Below are 16044 nucleotides of genomic sequence, written 5' to 3'. Positions count from 1 at the left end.
TTTTCTCCTCCATTTTTATCTCTTTCCTACATAGCATTCTTTAAAACCGTGAAAAAACTCAACTATTATGGATGCTCTTATAATCACTATTTGAGACTTGAGAGTGTGCACGGATAAATTTTGCCATATGACCATATTCAGCAAAGGACCACAAGAAGGTATATAAACATAACTTATCTACAACTGATCGACTCAAACCAAGAATGCAAATAGACCGGTCTGGTTGGGAGTTACAATACACGATCTTCATCCTTTTGAATCTTTGATCTACATATTGTAGGAGTCACGCCTATATTCTATAATTAGTAATCTATAAAAAAAATTTGTATATATATTTAGATTTATACTTAGAAAAAAAGTTATCAAATGTGAATAATACAATTTTTTATTTGTATAATTTTAAATTAAATGATAACACCTCTACTGTAGCATTTTATTTTTCATATTCAAAAATTTTGAGTGTTATTTTCGAATCTTAATATTCAACCCAGTAATAATTGAGATATGATCAATTCGATCAAAATTATAATTATAATAATAATAATAATAATAATAATAATTATTATTATTATTATTATTATTATTATTATTATTATTTGGTCTGTAAATTAAAATATTTTGACCAGAAAAGACGAGTATTTTGTCTTTCACTTTACTCAGCTCTCTCTAGATGGTGTATGAGGTATGTATTGTGAGCAGTGAGAGGACTAGTGACCTTATATAACCACTGGCCATCATTGTGGTTGATTGTCTTTAGGTCTCCTAAACCCTAACCAGACTCCTAATCATAATGGTAGTCTAGCTATTAGGTTATTAGTGTTGCACCACATATCAAATACTGAATATTATCATAACTTATCCTAATGTTATAATAATAGTAACGGATAAACGTTACATTCTCCCACTTGGTGCAAGCACTACCACTCAATAACAGAAATACACCAACCATAATCATATGTTCTCATTAGCACGAGTAGTATCCATTATGATCAAATGCAAACTGCCATTGAGCACTTAATTAGGAAACAAAACCCAACGAAATAAACCTTATGTTTATTCCAAGTCCCTGAAGTACATTTTCTCATCAATATGAAGCAAATGAAGGTGTACACACTTAATTGAGAAAATGTCTGAATGCCTAAGAATTTTAAACTGAATGTATATACAAATTCCATAGTGGGAAAAAGTCCCATTTTCTGAACCAGATCCTTGAATTTAACTGAAGGCATGCATTTAGTCAAGGGATCTGCTGACACCAACTCAGTATGAATGTGTTCAAAGAATACAACTTTATTTTTGACACGATTCCTAATTGCTAAGAACTTGATGTCGATGTACTTAATTCGACTCCCACTTTTGTGGTCTTAGCTAGGAAGACTGCAGCTGAGTTGTCACAGTAAACTTTCAATGGCTTAGATATGGAATCCATAATTCTAAGCCCAGAGATAAAATTCTTTAGCCAAACACCTTATGAAGTTGCCTCTAAACTGGAAACGAACTCGGCTTCCATGGTAAAAGTAGCTATTAAGAACTGTTTAACACTTCTCCATGAGATAGCCCCACTGGCCATAATAAAGACGCACCCTAAAGTTGATTTTTGAGAATCAACACAGCCAGTAAAGTCCGCGTCTGAATAACTGACAAGATCTAAATTGTCCGTCTGCCTAAACCCAAGCTTGTAACATTTGGTTCATCTTAGATACCTTAGAACCCTCTTTACAGCTCTCCAAAAGTCTAACCCTTAGCTATGGGAGCAACATTAGATGAACAATTTTGCACATGAAATCTCTCTAAAACTTTGTTTATATAGGTTTCTTGAGATAAGCTCAGTATACCCGGGGACCTATATCTCTGAATTTTAATGCCAATAACGTAAGAGGCATCACCCATATCCTTCATATCAAAGTTCTTAGAAAGAAATTGTTTCACGAAGCATCCCCTTATCATTGGTGGCAAGTAAGATGTCATCCACATATAAAACAAGGAAGCAAATTTCACTCCCACTCACCTTCTGGTATATACAGTTATCTGAGGGATTTTCAATAAAACCAAATGAAGAAATTACCCCATCGAATTTGATGTACCATTGACGGGAGGCTTGTTTTAAACCGTATATGGATTTCTTAAGCTTACATACTAAATGCTCACCACCCCTAGAAGAGAAATCTTCAGGTTGTTTCATATAAACCTCCTCTTCTAGATCACCATTTAGGAAAGCGGTTTTCACATCCATTTGTTGCAACTCAAGATTAAAATGTGCAACTAATGCCAGAATGACCCGAAGTGAATCTTTCTTTGATACAGGAGAAAATGTCTCCTTGTAATCGATTCCTTCTTTTTGAGTAAATCCCTTGGCAACAAGCCGGGCCTTGTATCTCTCAATGTTGCCTAATGAGTTTCGGGTAGCCTTAAAGACCCATTTACAACCAACGGCCTTGGCCCCATTAGGCAACTCAACAAGATCCCAAACTCCATTGTCCTTTATGGAATTTATTTCAAACTTCACGGCTTCTAACCATAAGTCAGACTGTGCACAATTTGTGGCTCGAGAGAATGTTTCGGGATCATTTTCTGCACCCAAACTCCATCCTTTACCAACCTTTTAATACGCTCAAGGGAGATATGACCTAATCTCCGATGCCACAACATTGAGGAATTGTCGTTAATACTACACCATTTGGTGCCGTTTTGAACATGTAAAGAATTGTAAACTGAATCATTCTTTAATTTAAGACGGAAAAGACCATCAGACAATGTACCAGTACCAACACAAGTAGAATAACGAAATAACTTGATATTATTGGTATTAAATTCAAAAGAATATCCGAAGGGTACAAGTCTAGATACTGAAACTAAGTTCCTAGAAAAACTAGGAACATAAAATGTCTTTTCTAACGTCATTACAAAACCATTGTCCAAAACTAAATTGCAAACTTCGACTGCTTCGACTGGTGACGCAATCTTGGTTCCAGAGAAGATGCTACACTCAGTTCCCGTTGGCTGTCTCAATTTTGTCAAATCCTGCAAAGAGTTTGCAATGTGGATTGTGTAACCAGAGTCAACCCACCAAGAATTAGTATTAACTTCTGACATATTAGATTCGAAACAAACAAAAGAAGATGGAACATACCCAAGCTTAGCCACAAGCCTTTGTTCCTCCATTGCACACATGGTTATCAACTCATTGATAGACCAGTCCTCTTTATGTGTGATGTAGGAAATCTTAAAAGGATTGTACTCCTGAGGGAGGGTATCAAGTGCAAAAAGCACCAAATAATCATCTGGTAGAATGATTTCCAACTCCTTTAATTGAGCCGTAATGTCCCTGAGTTGCATAATGTGTTCACGCGTTCCCTTGACAGTGGAAAGACGCAAATTTCTCAACTTCATGATTAGAGTCATTGCCAAAAGTTTCTTTGATTCAATGAAGTTATCATCGATAGCTTTGAGCAAGGGTTTCGCTTTCTTAATGTCCTCAAAGCAAAAACGAATTTTTCTGGAAATTCTTGACTTAATGAAGAGCACACATAATCATTGGATTTCTCCCATTGTGCGCGAAGCTGCTTGGCTTCGCCAGTGCTTTCTTCAGTAACCTCAGGGGGTTCCTCATTGAGAACAGCGTAATCCAACTCTAATAATCTTAATTGCAAGAGAATAGCATCTTTCCACTCTTTGTGATTATCTTCATTAAGGATTGGAACATTAATTTGTGTTTGGGTGACAGGATGAGTTGCTGTAAAGAATAATAATTAATGCTTGGTTAGAATTTTCGAGGCACAAAAAATTAGAGAGAGATACTGAAGTACATAATATTACCAATGTAAAATTATGCAAAAAATAAATTCGGATGCCATAAAAATTGCCTGTGGGCTAAATTTTTACGCATAATGAATTTACCAAAACTGAATGGTGGAAACGGAATGGGTGCGATTTTAATTTTTCCACTCTTAATGACAAAACTACCAAAACTATATGCCAATACATAATCCCTGTGGGCAAATTATGATCATAGTATGGTATTTCATCCTAATTAACCCTACAAATATAACAAAATTGCCTGTGGGCTAAATTTTGCCATATCACGCAGAGTGAATTACAATATTCTTGCATTAACTTTATGTGAGTAAAACTTAATATGTAATTTTGGAAAAATTAAAGATGCTGTGGCTACTCTTTAATTAACCAAAGAACATAATCACATTAGCAAGAAAACCTAATTAACAAACAGATTAAACCAAAATATGATAGACAATCCTTAGGTATACTCCCAGGAAAGTTGGTCGAGACGAAGCTCGGTTAAAAACCAACTCCTTAGACAGAGTAGCATCGCAAGGGGACTAGTAGCAACAAGGCTTTTAAACCAGGGCCATAGAACTAGTATTCCTCCCCAAGAAACTTCCCTAATTCATGTGTTCTCATTTTTTGAAGTAAAATCGTTTGAGAGATCTGAAGAGTAGTTTCACCTATGGATAAGGCTTTGAATAGGGTAAACTACGAATTGTTTATGTACTTTATGTGCTTTAGGAACTTTATAAAACACGAGTGGAGTAATGACTGAAGATTGAGTAATAATATGCATAATCTAACCTGAAAGTCACTAATTCACCTAAAGGCACTAAATCATGCATAATCAGCATATAATTCAGACCTAAAAGGCTCTAAATTTTTCTTAATGAACATGCTTTTCTACAGGCATAATTATAACAGTCAAATAATTATTGCAATAAAGAGATAAATAGCATGCTCAGATTATGCACATTACTCACAAATACTCCACAATTAAATTGTAACACTTAATACAATTTAAACTGAAAAACATTATTAAATTAAAATTCAACTGAAGAATTAAAACTGAATAATTATTCAAAGTTGAACAATAATTTAATAATAGACTTAATAAAAAATTTCAATTGGATAATTTAATTAGAAGAAGTCCAAATATGATGATGATATTAAACTGAATGAATTGATGTAATCCAAATATCAATTCAGGCTTGACCCAAAACCATAACAGGCCCAGTAAAAAATAATAATAATAATATTATTATTATTAATTTTTTTTTATATGAGCCCAGGTCTGGCCAAAATGGCCAGACCTGGCCCAATTAACTTAAGCCAAACATTCATCATCCATCTTCTTCATCTGAATAATCGCAAGCCAGCACCAAAATTCGAAAAATAAGAAGCAATTTCCGGCGAAGCAGCGAAAAGGCCAAAAATAAAAAATAATTATCCAATTTAATTAATTTTTTTTTTGTTTCTTAATGCGGAATAAACTAAAATTTCCAGCAGTCCAGACAATTTAATTGCGAACCAAAGAATATTCACCATATGTAATTGAATTATACAAATATGTATACAACATATGCAAATATTATATGCAATTAAACGAACTAGGCAGAGATTATTTATGGCGACTGATACCAACTGTTAGACTAAAATATCACATGCACCAAATAATATGTGATTACAGGATCGACTAACCTCCAGCCATAGTCTTCTTGTTATGGTTGAGCGATCCGGACTGCTGCAGAGATAACGAGTATTTTGTCTCTCACTTTACTCAGCTCTCTCTAGATGGTGTATGAGGTATGTATTGTGAGCAGTGAGAGGAATAGTGACCTTATATAACCACTGGCCATCATTGTGGTTGATTGTCTTTAGGTCTCCTAAACCCTAACCAGACTCCTAATCATAATGGTAGTCTAGCTATTAGGTTATTAGTGTTGCACCACATATCAAATACTGAATATTATCATAACTTATCCTAATGTATAATAATAGTAATGGATAAACGTTACACTCTTTACCATTTCTAGCACCTCAGCGGACAACAGTGTAACAATACTTAGATTTCTATGTTGTCCAGCAGATAAAATAAAATATTTAAATTACTAGTTGAGGCAGCCAAAACGTTTCTTTTCTGATCAAAATATTTTAATTTACAGACCAAATGAAAAATAATAATAATAATAATAATAATTTTTAATATTAGTTGTATTACATTAACTAAATGGGTAAACAACACTCGCCCAACTATATTGCATAATTTCCGGATAGCTACGAGTGGATTTGTTTTTTTGTGTTTCCGTGTTTTTTATATGCATCAATATGTGTTTTAATGTAATCTTTAAAATTATATAACTGTATTTGAAAGATGGGCAATAAGTCAAAAACATTGTCGTTATTGCATTTTAATATATTTATTATAATTGTGAAGATTATATTCTTTATTGGTTTATTAGCTCCTTAATTATTTCATAGTTGGTTTTAAATATAGTACATATCTTTTAATTGTTGTAAATTTAGTCGTTATGTAGTGAACTCTATTCCGTAGTCCACAAAGAAATACAATGGAGGTATCAACTATGGCGGGAGGAATGCTTGATCCTATCGCTTCCGCTATGAGGTTAGATTATTACAAATATTATGATTGTATAATTATTCTAACAAAAAAATCATGTGTAGAAGAAGGAAGCCCATGCGCGTTTGGGGAGCGTCTGAGTGGCCGCCACTCCAACTATTAAACTACTTTTCCTTCTTTTTTTTTTCTTTTTTTTTTTTTTGTTGTAAATATTGTTATAAGTTAATTTTTTTTTTCTTTTCCTTTTTCTACTCCATTTTTATCTCTTTGGCATTCTTAAAAACCATGAAAAAAACTCACCTATTATGGATGTTCTTATAATCACTATTTGAGACTTGAGGGTGTGCAGAGATAAATTTTACCATATGACCATATTCAACAAAGGATCACAAGAAGGTAAATAAGGTCACAAACCAAGAATGCAAATAGACTGATCTAGTTGGGAGTCACAATATACGATCTTCATCCTTTTGAATCTTTGATCTACACATTGTAGGAGTCACGCCTATATTCTATAATAATAATCTATAGAAAAAAAATTTGTATATATGTTTAGATTTATACTTAGAAAAAATGTTATCAAATGTGAATAATACAATTTCCTATTTGTATAATTTTAAATTAAATGATAACACATAGTCCAAACCGAAAGGTACCCGGGTTGGACTTCCATTTGGAAGGTTGTGAGTTCGAGCAACAGTGGAGGCGTTATTAGCTCTTTGTGTTTCAGTCTGTTGAGAAAGTATATGAACAGATACTACAATGTAATAGAGTTAGTAGCATTCAAAAAAATTAAATGATAACACCTCTACTGTAGCATTTTATTTTTCATATTCAAAAATTTTGAGTGATATTTTCAAATCTTAATATTCAACCCGGTAATAATTGAGATATGATCAATTCGATCAAAATTATTATTATTATTATTATTATTATTATTATTTATTAGTATAAGCTTGTATTTTATATTTATTATGTGGTTTAGGTTTGTTGTATTATTCTATAGCCTATAGTTTAGGAACCTATTCTTATTGTATCTCTGTAACAGGTTTCAGTTCTGAATCGAATAATTCTTTCCAACTCATCTGGTATCAGTTTAGCCAGGTCTATCCTCTCTCTCCTCTCACCCAAAATGTCGGGCAATTCATCGGAGCGTACACCAACAGCAACCACCATGTCCTCCCCGAACCCCACCCCCAACACCCTGAACTCTGCCCATCACTTTGTCTCCCTAAAATTAACCAATCGCAATTACCTTTTTTGGCGTACCCAGATTATACTCTTTTTACGTGGACAAGGTCTATTATTATTTTCATTTGGTCTGTAAATTATTGATCAGAAAAGAAAAGTTTTGGCTGCCTGAACTAGTAATTTAAATATCTTATTTTATTTGGACAACATAGAAAATTAGAAATCTAAGTAATTGTTACATGCACTGTTGTCCTCTGTTCTGCTAGAAATTGTAAAGAGCTTTAAGTCCATTTTTATCATCAGTTGTAAGGACCCGTCTCTTCTCACCATATTCAAACCTATAATACATAACAGCATCAGGGTTTTCACTGTGATCAAGCCCCAGAAGGTGTCCGATCTCATGCAACGCAACACTTTGTATATCTAAACCGTTGTGAGGTGGACCGAATTCTGCCCAGTTTTCGTCTGCGTCAAAGTGACAGTTCCCATTTGTGGGTGGAAATGCATGAGCGTAGGATCCTCCGGGGCCGTCAAACGGCTTCCCGTCGCCGTGATCGCCTCTAAAGAGTGTGAACTTTATATCCGCATTGGCGTAGCGAAATTTATAAAAAATGAAAGGCCCCACACTTTCCCAATTTCTAAGGGCCGTCGTTACGGGGAAGAAAAATTTATCCGGAGTACCGGGGGCGAATCCAAACGTGAGGCGGCGTTTGTCGGCCGGCCACTTGGGCTCGCCGGGAAGGAAACGATAATGCGGAACCACCCCGGCTCCGCCGGATGTGCCGTTGATGATATCCGCCACTCCGCAACGGGGCTTCATCATCTGTCTTGCGGTTTCTGCGTCCAAGATTCCGGTGGAGTTGAGGTGATGTCTGGTCTGATAAGTTCTTATGGCGGACTCCAATTGATCGGAGAAATAATCGGCATCCGGAGAACTGCTGTTGTAGGAAAGATCATTAATATAACCGAAGGTTTTCAGATACTTTTTGAGGTTGTACAGTCCTTTCACTCTGTCTCCTTTCTTGGATCCCTGCAACTGGTTGATAAAGTCAAAAGCTGACGGCGAGGATGATATCTGGGAAAAGAAGAGGGAGAGAAAGAGGAAAGCATAAAAGAGAAGTGGAGAGACTTTAGGCGCCATTGTTAGCTAAACAAGTTGATATTAGCTGTTTTTTCTTGCATTCATCGATCAGTCAATCTCATTTATTTATAATGTTATGTTTCGTCACCTTTTAGAATGATAGAAATGTTAATGTTTATTTTTATAGACCATATTTATTATAATTGTGAAGATTATAACACTTTTTTTGCTTTTTCTTCCTCAAAGGTGCTTTAATTTGCTCAAAAACCTAATAATTAAAATAAGTCGTCATCACTACTGTTTTACCATTCTTTAAATTAATTATTTATAGCGTTATGTTTCTTAAACTTTTAGTAGGATAGAGATTGATTTATAGTTATTTTTTGTTAATTTATTATAATTGTGAAGATTATCGCCCTATATTGATTATTGGTTCCTCAATTATCCTAAATTACAATCATAGCCTCAATATTTCAGTTCCCGCAAATCTAGTCTTTTAGTTATTATACATTGATTATATTTGAGTTTACAACAATATACATTACTGGAAATTATGAAATTTCAGACCATCTGAAAGTGATCTTAAATCAAGTCGGAAGCCTTGTTCCGACCATTTTTTGTATCCAGAAAAATATGTGTTGCTATTTCCGACCACTTTTTACTTTCAACTTTATTTAAGATTATTTTCAGGTGGTCGGAAATTTAATAATTTCGAGTAGTGATATAATTGAAAAATATGAACTAGATTTTAAACATGGTTAACAATTGAATTATTGGATTTAGAAAGGGAGTGCGACACTTGTAACTCAAAAATTGTTGAGGGATCAAAGTGTGATTTTTCAAAATTAAACTTGAAAAAAAAAAACATTATATGCAATATTTAGATCATTTCAACATTATATACCAATTGTTGGATCGCTGCACTATGCAGCACGCTTAACCATAAAGTTCTATTGTACTGGTTGTCATATCCTACTTAAAACTAATTGGTGATAGGTAGGTGGACATTAACCATTTAACCACATCTTTCCATGGTAAGCCACAACGCCACGTCTCGAATCGAGCAGGGGCTGAACTCGGCCAACCTGGCCGACGCCTAACAATGTACAATGATGATAGTGTTATTGTCAATCTTTAAATGCATCTATGTAATTTTGAAGATTACATTAATACAGATTGCTAGGTGGGTGTGTTTGGCTTGTCGATCTAGGAGAGGGTGTGTGTTCGGCTTGTCGATCTAGGGGTAGTTGTGGGTACGACTATAATGAAAAGGCAAGCAAACATTACTAAAATGTCTAGTCTAGAGGTGAGTGTGGGCTCCGCTTTGATGATTGTGGAAGATTAGGATAATGGTCTTAGAACTCAGAAAAACTCTATTGAATTTCTTAAGAAATTAGTCACAGGGCTAGAATATAAATTTTCAAGTTCTCTAACTCTTAGGGTTCAATTTGCGTGAATGTGTAAATTTCTCAAGAAGTACAAATACGACCAAAATGCAAATGAAAGAAATGTTTGACGGAGAAAAAAGGAGTACTTACGTGAAGGAGATGAAGAAGTCGTGATTGGATCGGAGAGGAGATAATTTAAGGCTTGAATGTCTAATTTGAGAATTTGTTTACAAATAATTCATGTAGATTATAACAATAATAAAAATTAAAATAAAATAAATATGTGGCAATCCAGTCAGTAAAAACGGAAAGTTAACTTGTTAAAAATGTTAATTGTTCTTCTTTTTTTTTTTCCTAGTTCAGTGACTTATTGAAAGTTATTTGAGTTCAGTGACTTAATTATTATTTCCCAAATAATTCAGTGGATTATTTGTACTTTATCCTTTTATATATATACACGAAGGATACATCTGTTCATAGTTGTCTTTTGTTGATTTACTATAATTTTAAAGATTATATCTCTTTATTGATTTATTGGTCCCTCAATGATTTTTGAATTATAAATGTAATCCCTCTTTTTTAATTTGTTGTAAATTCAGCCATTCATTTGTTTATTTGGTTGCAAATTTTGTTATTCATTCGAAGTTTCAAGTCAACAATTAAATGATTAAATTTGAAATATGTCAACAATTGAATAACTGATTTTATCGACAAACACTGAATAGAAGTTGACTACATAAAGACTAAATTTATAACAATTAAAAGAGATGTACTATATTTATAAGGAACTATAAAATAATTGAGGAGCTCATAAACCAATAAAAAATATAATCTTCACAATTATAATAAATATATTAAAATGCAATAACGACAATGTTATTGACTTATTGCCCATCTTTCACATGCAGTTATGTAATTTTGAAGATTACATTAAAACACATATTGATGCGTATAAAAAATACGAAAACACAAAAAAAAAACAAAAACAAAAACAAAAAAAAAACAAAAACAAAAACAAAAAACAAAAAACAAAAAAAAAACAAAAAAAAAAAACAAAAAAAAAAAAAAAAACAAATTCACTCGTAGCTATCCGGAAATTATGCAATATAGTTGGGCGAGTGTTGTTTACCCATTTAGTTAATGCTATACAACTAATATTAAAAATAATAATAATTATTATTATTATTCATTTGATCTGTAAATTAAAATACTTTGACCAGAAAAGATGCCTGAACTAGTAATTTAAATATTTTATTTTATCTGGACAACATAGAAATCTAAGTATTATTGTTACATTGTTGTCCGCTGAGGTGCTAGAAATGGTAAAGAGCTCTAATTCCATTTATATCATCAGCTGTAAGGTCCCGTTTCTTCTCACCATATTCAAACTCTTCCCACATAACAGCTTCACGGTGTTCACTGTGATCAAGCCCCAGAAGGTGTCCGATCTCATGCAACGCAACACTTTGAATGTCTAAACCGTTGGGAGGTGGGCCGAATTCCACCCAGTGTTCGTCGGCGTCAAAGTGACAGTCCCCATATTCGGGCGGAAATGCGTGAGCGTAGGATCCTCCGCGGCCGTCAAACGGCACCCCGTCGCCGTGCTCGCCGCTAAACAGTGCGAACTTTAAATCTGCATTGAAGAAGCCAGTTCTTGAGAACGAGAAATACTCCCCCACATTATGCCAGGCTTTAAGGGCCGTCGCTACGGGGACGATGAATTTAGACGGAGTGCCGGGTGCGAATCCGTACGTGAGGTGGCGCTTGTTAGCCGGCCACTTGGGCTCGTCGGGATAGAAACGGTAATGCGGAACCACCTCTCCGCCGGGACGCCGCCGCGTGCCGTTGATGATATCCGCCACTCCGCAACGGGGCTTCATCATCTGTCTTGCGGTGTCTGCGTCCAGAATTCCGGTGGAGTTGAGGTGATGTCTGGTCTGATAAATTCTTATGGCGGATTCCAGTTGATCTGAGAAATAATCGGCTTCCGAAGAACTGCTGTTATAGGAAAGATCATTAATATAACCAAATGTTTTTAGATACTTTTTGAGGTTGTACAGTCCTTTCACTCTGTCTCCTTTCTTGGATCCCTGCAACTGGTTGATAAAGTCAAAAGCTGACGGCGAGGATGATATCTGGGAAAAGAAAAGGGAGAGAAAGAGGAAAGCATATAAGAGCAGTAGAGAGACTTTAGGTGCCATTGCTGGCTAAACAAGTTGATATTAGCTGTTTTTTCTTGCATTCATTAGTGTAGAGACTTGAGATTTATTTATAATGTTATGTTTGGTCACCTTTTAGAAATATAGAAATGTTAATATTTATTTTTATAGACCAAATTTATAATAATTGTGAAGATTATAACACTTTTTTTTTTTTTTTTTTGCTTTTTCTTCTCTAAAACGTGCAATTGGGCGAAACTGAACATAAAATATATCTTTTTACTCGAAAACCCCAATAAAATACCTTAAATGTGTACAGAAAAAGGTTAAGAATATGATAAAATATAAACTAAGAGTCGTCATCACTGTTTTATCATTCTTTTAATTACTATACATTTAATTACTCCGTATTTATCATGTTATGTTTTTTAAACTTTTAGTAGGATAGAGTCATAGAGATTGGTTTATAGTTATTTTTTGTTAATTTATTATAATTGTGAATATTAACACCCTATATTTGATTATTGGTCCCTCAATTAATCCTAAATTACAATCATAGCTTGAATATTTCAATTGCTGCAAATATCGTTTTTTAATTGTTGATCTAGTTACAAATAATTTTTTTTATTTAATTTCTATTGTTGTTGTTAATTTAGTCGTTCAATTGCTTATATTATTACAAATCTAAACATTGATTTGAAGTACTAGATTTGTTATTAGGTTTACAATTTAATGGCTAGATATAGAACTAAGTTAATTAACAATTGAATTAATGAATTTACAGCAATATAATTGATAAACATGAACTTGATTTATGACATGATTAACAATTGAAATATTAGATTTAGAAATGGAGTGGCAGCACTTGTAACTCAAAAACCGTTGAGGGATCAAAGTGTTATTTTTTCAAAATTAAACTTGAAAAAAAAAACATTTATATGCAATATTTAGATCACTTCAAAATTGTAATATTCACAATTATAATAAATACATTTAAGTACAATGATGATAGTATTATTGCCAATCTTTAAATGCATCTATGTAATTTTGAAGATCAGATTACATTAATACATATTGCTAGGTGGGTGGGTGTGGGTTTGGCTTGTTGATCTAGGAGTGGGTGTAGGTTCAATTGGTCGATATAGGGGTGGTTGACTGGTTGTGGGTTCGACTAAAATGAAAAGGCAAGCATACATTACTAAAGTGTCTTGTTTAGGGGTGAGTGTGGCTCCGCTTTTATAATTGTGGTACATACATTAGGATAATAGTATTAGAACTCACAATCAACCTTATTGAATTTCTCAAGAGACAAGTCCCATTGCTATAATAAAAATCTTTATATTTTCATTGGTGAATTATGCTACAGTGACAAAAATCTTTTTCAAATTTCAAGTTTTCTAACTCTCGATCTATCTTTGGGGTTTAATTTGCATGAATGTGTAAATTTAAAGCTTGTTGATTTTTTTTATTATTTTTTTTTTTTGGATTAGTTTCCTATTATTGGACTTGTTGAGGTCTTTAATAGACCTCCATGTTGACCTTCACCACAAATCTATTTTGTACCGTAGTTAAGTATGCAATTCTAATTTCAAACCATCTCGATATGTTTGTAGACTTTTGGCCGTGGCATTTAGTTCAAGCTCTAAAGTTCTAGCACAAGTTTCATTAACGGGATAACCCCAATCAAGTTGATCAGTCAAATAAGTTAGTTGTGAGTAAATCATATAAAGTTTTGTAATTATTATTAGTATCAATCAATTCATCGAGACCGTTTTGCTCCCTCAAATAGTCATTTTAATATCTTATTTTGAGAAAATTTCAATTTTGGTCCACTGACTATTACACTTGTGTTAATTGCAACACTTGACTTTCAAAAATGTTAATTTAGTACCTTGACTATGCAATTTCTATCAATTTTGGTCACGCCGGCCAAATTGCCGGCCAAATCTCACCGGAAAAATTTAATAGGTCAACTAATGGGGGTATTTTAGTCATTTTACACATTTTTTCTTTCTTCTCCCATGAGCTTCTCCATTTCCGGTGAGCTTCTTCTCCATTTCCGGCAACGCGACGGCCGGCCTAGACGAAACACACGCCCTAGGGGCGGTACGAGGTCCGGCCTCGCCTATCGCCGAACGGAAGGGTTCGGGGCGCGAGTCAAAGGACTCCAACCCCAGAATCGCTAAAACGTCCTAGGGGCGGTACGAGGTCCGGCCTCGCCTATTGCCGAACGGGCGTAACGCAATCTTAACACCCTAGGGGCGGTACGAGGTCCGACCTCGCCTATCGCCGAACAGAAGGGTTCGGGGCGCGAGTCAAAGGACTCCAACCCCGGAATCGCTAAAACGTCCTAAGGGCGGTACGAGGTCCGACCTCGCCTATCGCCGAACGGCCGTAACGCAATCTTCGCACCCTAGGGGCGATACGAGGTCCGACCTCGCCTATCGTCGAACGGAAGGATTCGGGATGCGAGTCAAAACACTCCAACCCAAGAATTGCAAAGACGTCCTAAGGGCGGTACGAGGTCCGACCTAGCCTATCGCTGAACAGGCGTAACGCAATCTAGATACCCTAGGGGTGGTACGAGGTCCGACCTCGCCTATCGCCGAACGGGAGGAGCTGCCCAAGTGCGGTGACTTGGAGCCATAGGGCTACCCTAAGGGGAGGACGAGGTCCGACCTCGTTCGCCACTCGACAAGGTCTTGGCCGACTTCCCAATGAGGTCTCGACCGACCTCTCGAAGAGGTCTCGGTCGAACTCTCGAGGAGGTTTCGACCGACATCTCGGGGAGGTCTCGACCGACTTCTCAGGGAGGTCTCGGCCAACCTCTCAAGGAGGTGACGACCGACCTCTCGGGGAGGTCTCGACGAACCTCTCGAAGAGGTCTCTGTGACACCCCGTAATCCAAATTCAATTAAGGGAATAATTGAGTAATTAATCCTAATCCAATTGATAATTTAATTCCTTAAATTCCTGAAAATTCAATAGTCGGAGACTAGTAATTGACTAGTCAACCCAAAGTCAAGTGTTGTACCTAAAGCTTTGTGAGTAGTAACCTTGTTCCCTTACACCTCTTCATTTTAGTAAGGGTAATCAAGACATTTCACCTTATGTTAGTAATGCAAGCTAACCTAGAAGACACCCCTCATTCTTTCCCCTTACACTTTCTAAACTTGAGCTCCTCCTTTCTCTCTAAAAGTTAGATAGCTTTTCTTCCAAGCCAAGTTGGAGCTTTGCCAAATCTTCAAAGTTTGTCTCCAAGATTCCACATTTCCTACCTTTGAGCATCTAGGAGGGTAAGATCTATGTTTATCTTGTGTTTTTAGTGTTTTCTAAGGTGTCTTTCCTTAAAGATAAAATCTTTATGATCTTTTGGTGTGTTCTTGAAGTGGGTGTGGAAGGTGAACCCTATTAGGAGCTTGGTGAAGTGTTAAGTGAAGGTTTTTGTCTACAAGAGGTAACCCATGCTCTACAAAATCTATTTTGTTTACCTATATGATGATTTCTTGGATTCTACATGTGTTTTGCTATGAAATGTGAGTGTTTATGCATTGTCTTGTGAAAATGCATATCTAGAGCTTGTTATTAGGGTTCATGTATGCCATTGCTTGGCTATTCCTTTGATTCAAGTCATTTTGTTGTATTTGGTGAGATTTGGCATGTTTTGGACTTGAATTTGAGCTTGGAGTTGAAAATCCCCGAAGGGATTATTTTGGTACAGGGTGTGTACCCGCGGGCGGAACGGCGGGCGGGGCACCACTCGTCGCCCCACCCGCGGGGTACAAGGCCTCGTGGGAGTGGTTCCCGCGGGCGGAACCACGGGTGGAGGTCCACCACCCGTGGCTCCACCCGCGGGTACGT

The 16044-nt window shown here is 35.7% G+C and overlaps 3 protein-coding genes across 3 annotated transcripts; all 3 read right to left on the bottom strand.

The window, feature by feature from the left end:
* Window positions 1-1826: 1826 nt before the first annotated feature.
* LOC109180208 lies at window positions 1827-7540 on the bottom strand. Its single transcript, XM_019329696.1, has 4 exons — window positions 7387-7540; window positions 3594-3733; window positions 3131-3510; window positions 1827-1851 (listed from the first exon to the last, which is right to left on the bottom strand). The coding sequence occupies exons 1-4, from the start codon at window positions 7538-7540 to the stop codon at window positions 1827-1829; spliced, it is 699 nt and encodes a 232-aa protein (XP_019185241.1).
* A 189-nt stretch (window positions 7541-7729) lies between these two features.
* On the bottom strand, window positions 7730-8749 carry LOC109180279 (metalloendoproteinase 3-MMP-like). The gene has a single exon (XM_019329770.1). It carries the CDS (start codon window positions 8694-8696, stop codon window positions 7818-7820), a length of 879 nt encoding a protein of 292 aa, XP_019185315.1. The 5' UTR covers window positions 8697-8749; the 3' UTR covers window positions 7730-7817.
* Window positions 8750-11234: 2485 nt separating this feature from the next.
* Window positions 11235-12283, bottom strand: LOC109180282 (metalloendoproteinase 2-MMP-like). The gene has a single exon (XM_019329774.1). It carries the CDS (start codon window positions 12223-12225, stop codon window positions 11338-11340), a length of 888 nt encoding a protein of 295 aa, XP_019185319.1. The 5' UTR covers window positions 12226-12283; the 3' UTR covers window positions 11235-11337.
* Window positions 12284-16044: the final 3761 nt, after the last annotated feature.

Source organism: Ipomoea nil, unplaced genomic scaffold (assembly GCF_001879475.1).
Source record: "Ipomoea nil cultivar Tokyo-kokei standard unplaced genomic scaffold, Asagao_1.1 scaffold1026, whole genome shotgun sequence".
NCBI lineage: Eukaryota > Viridiplantae > Streptophyta > Magnoliopsida > Solanales > Convolvulaceae > Ipomoea > Ipomoea nil.
The sequence above is the reverse complement of the archived record's forward strand: the minus strand, read 5'-3'. Positions and strand labels throughout refer to the sequence as shown.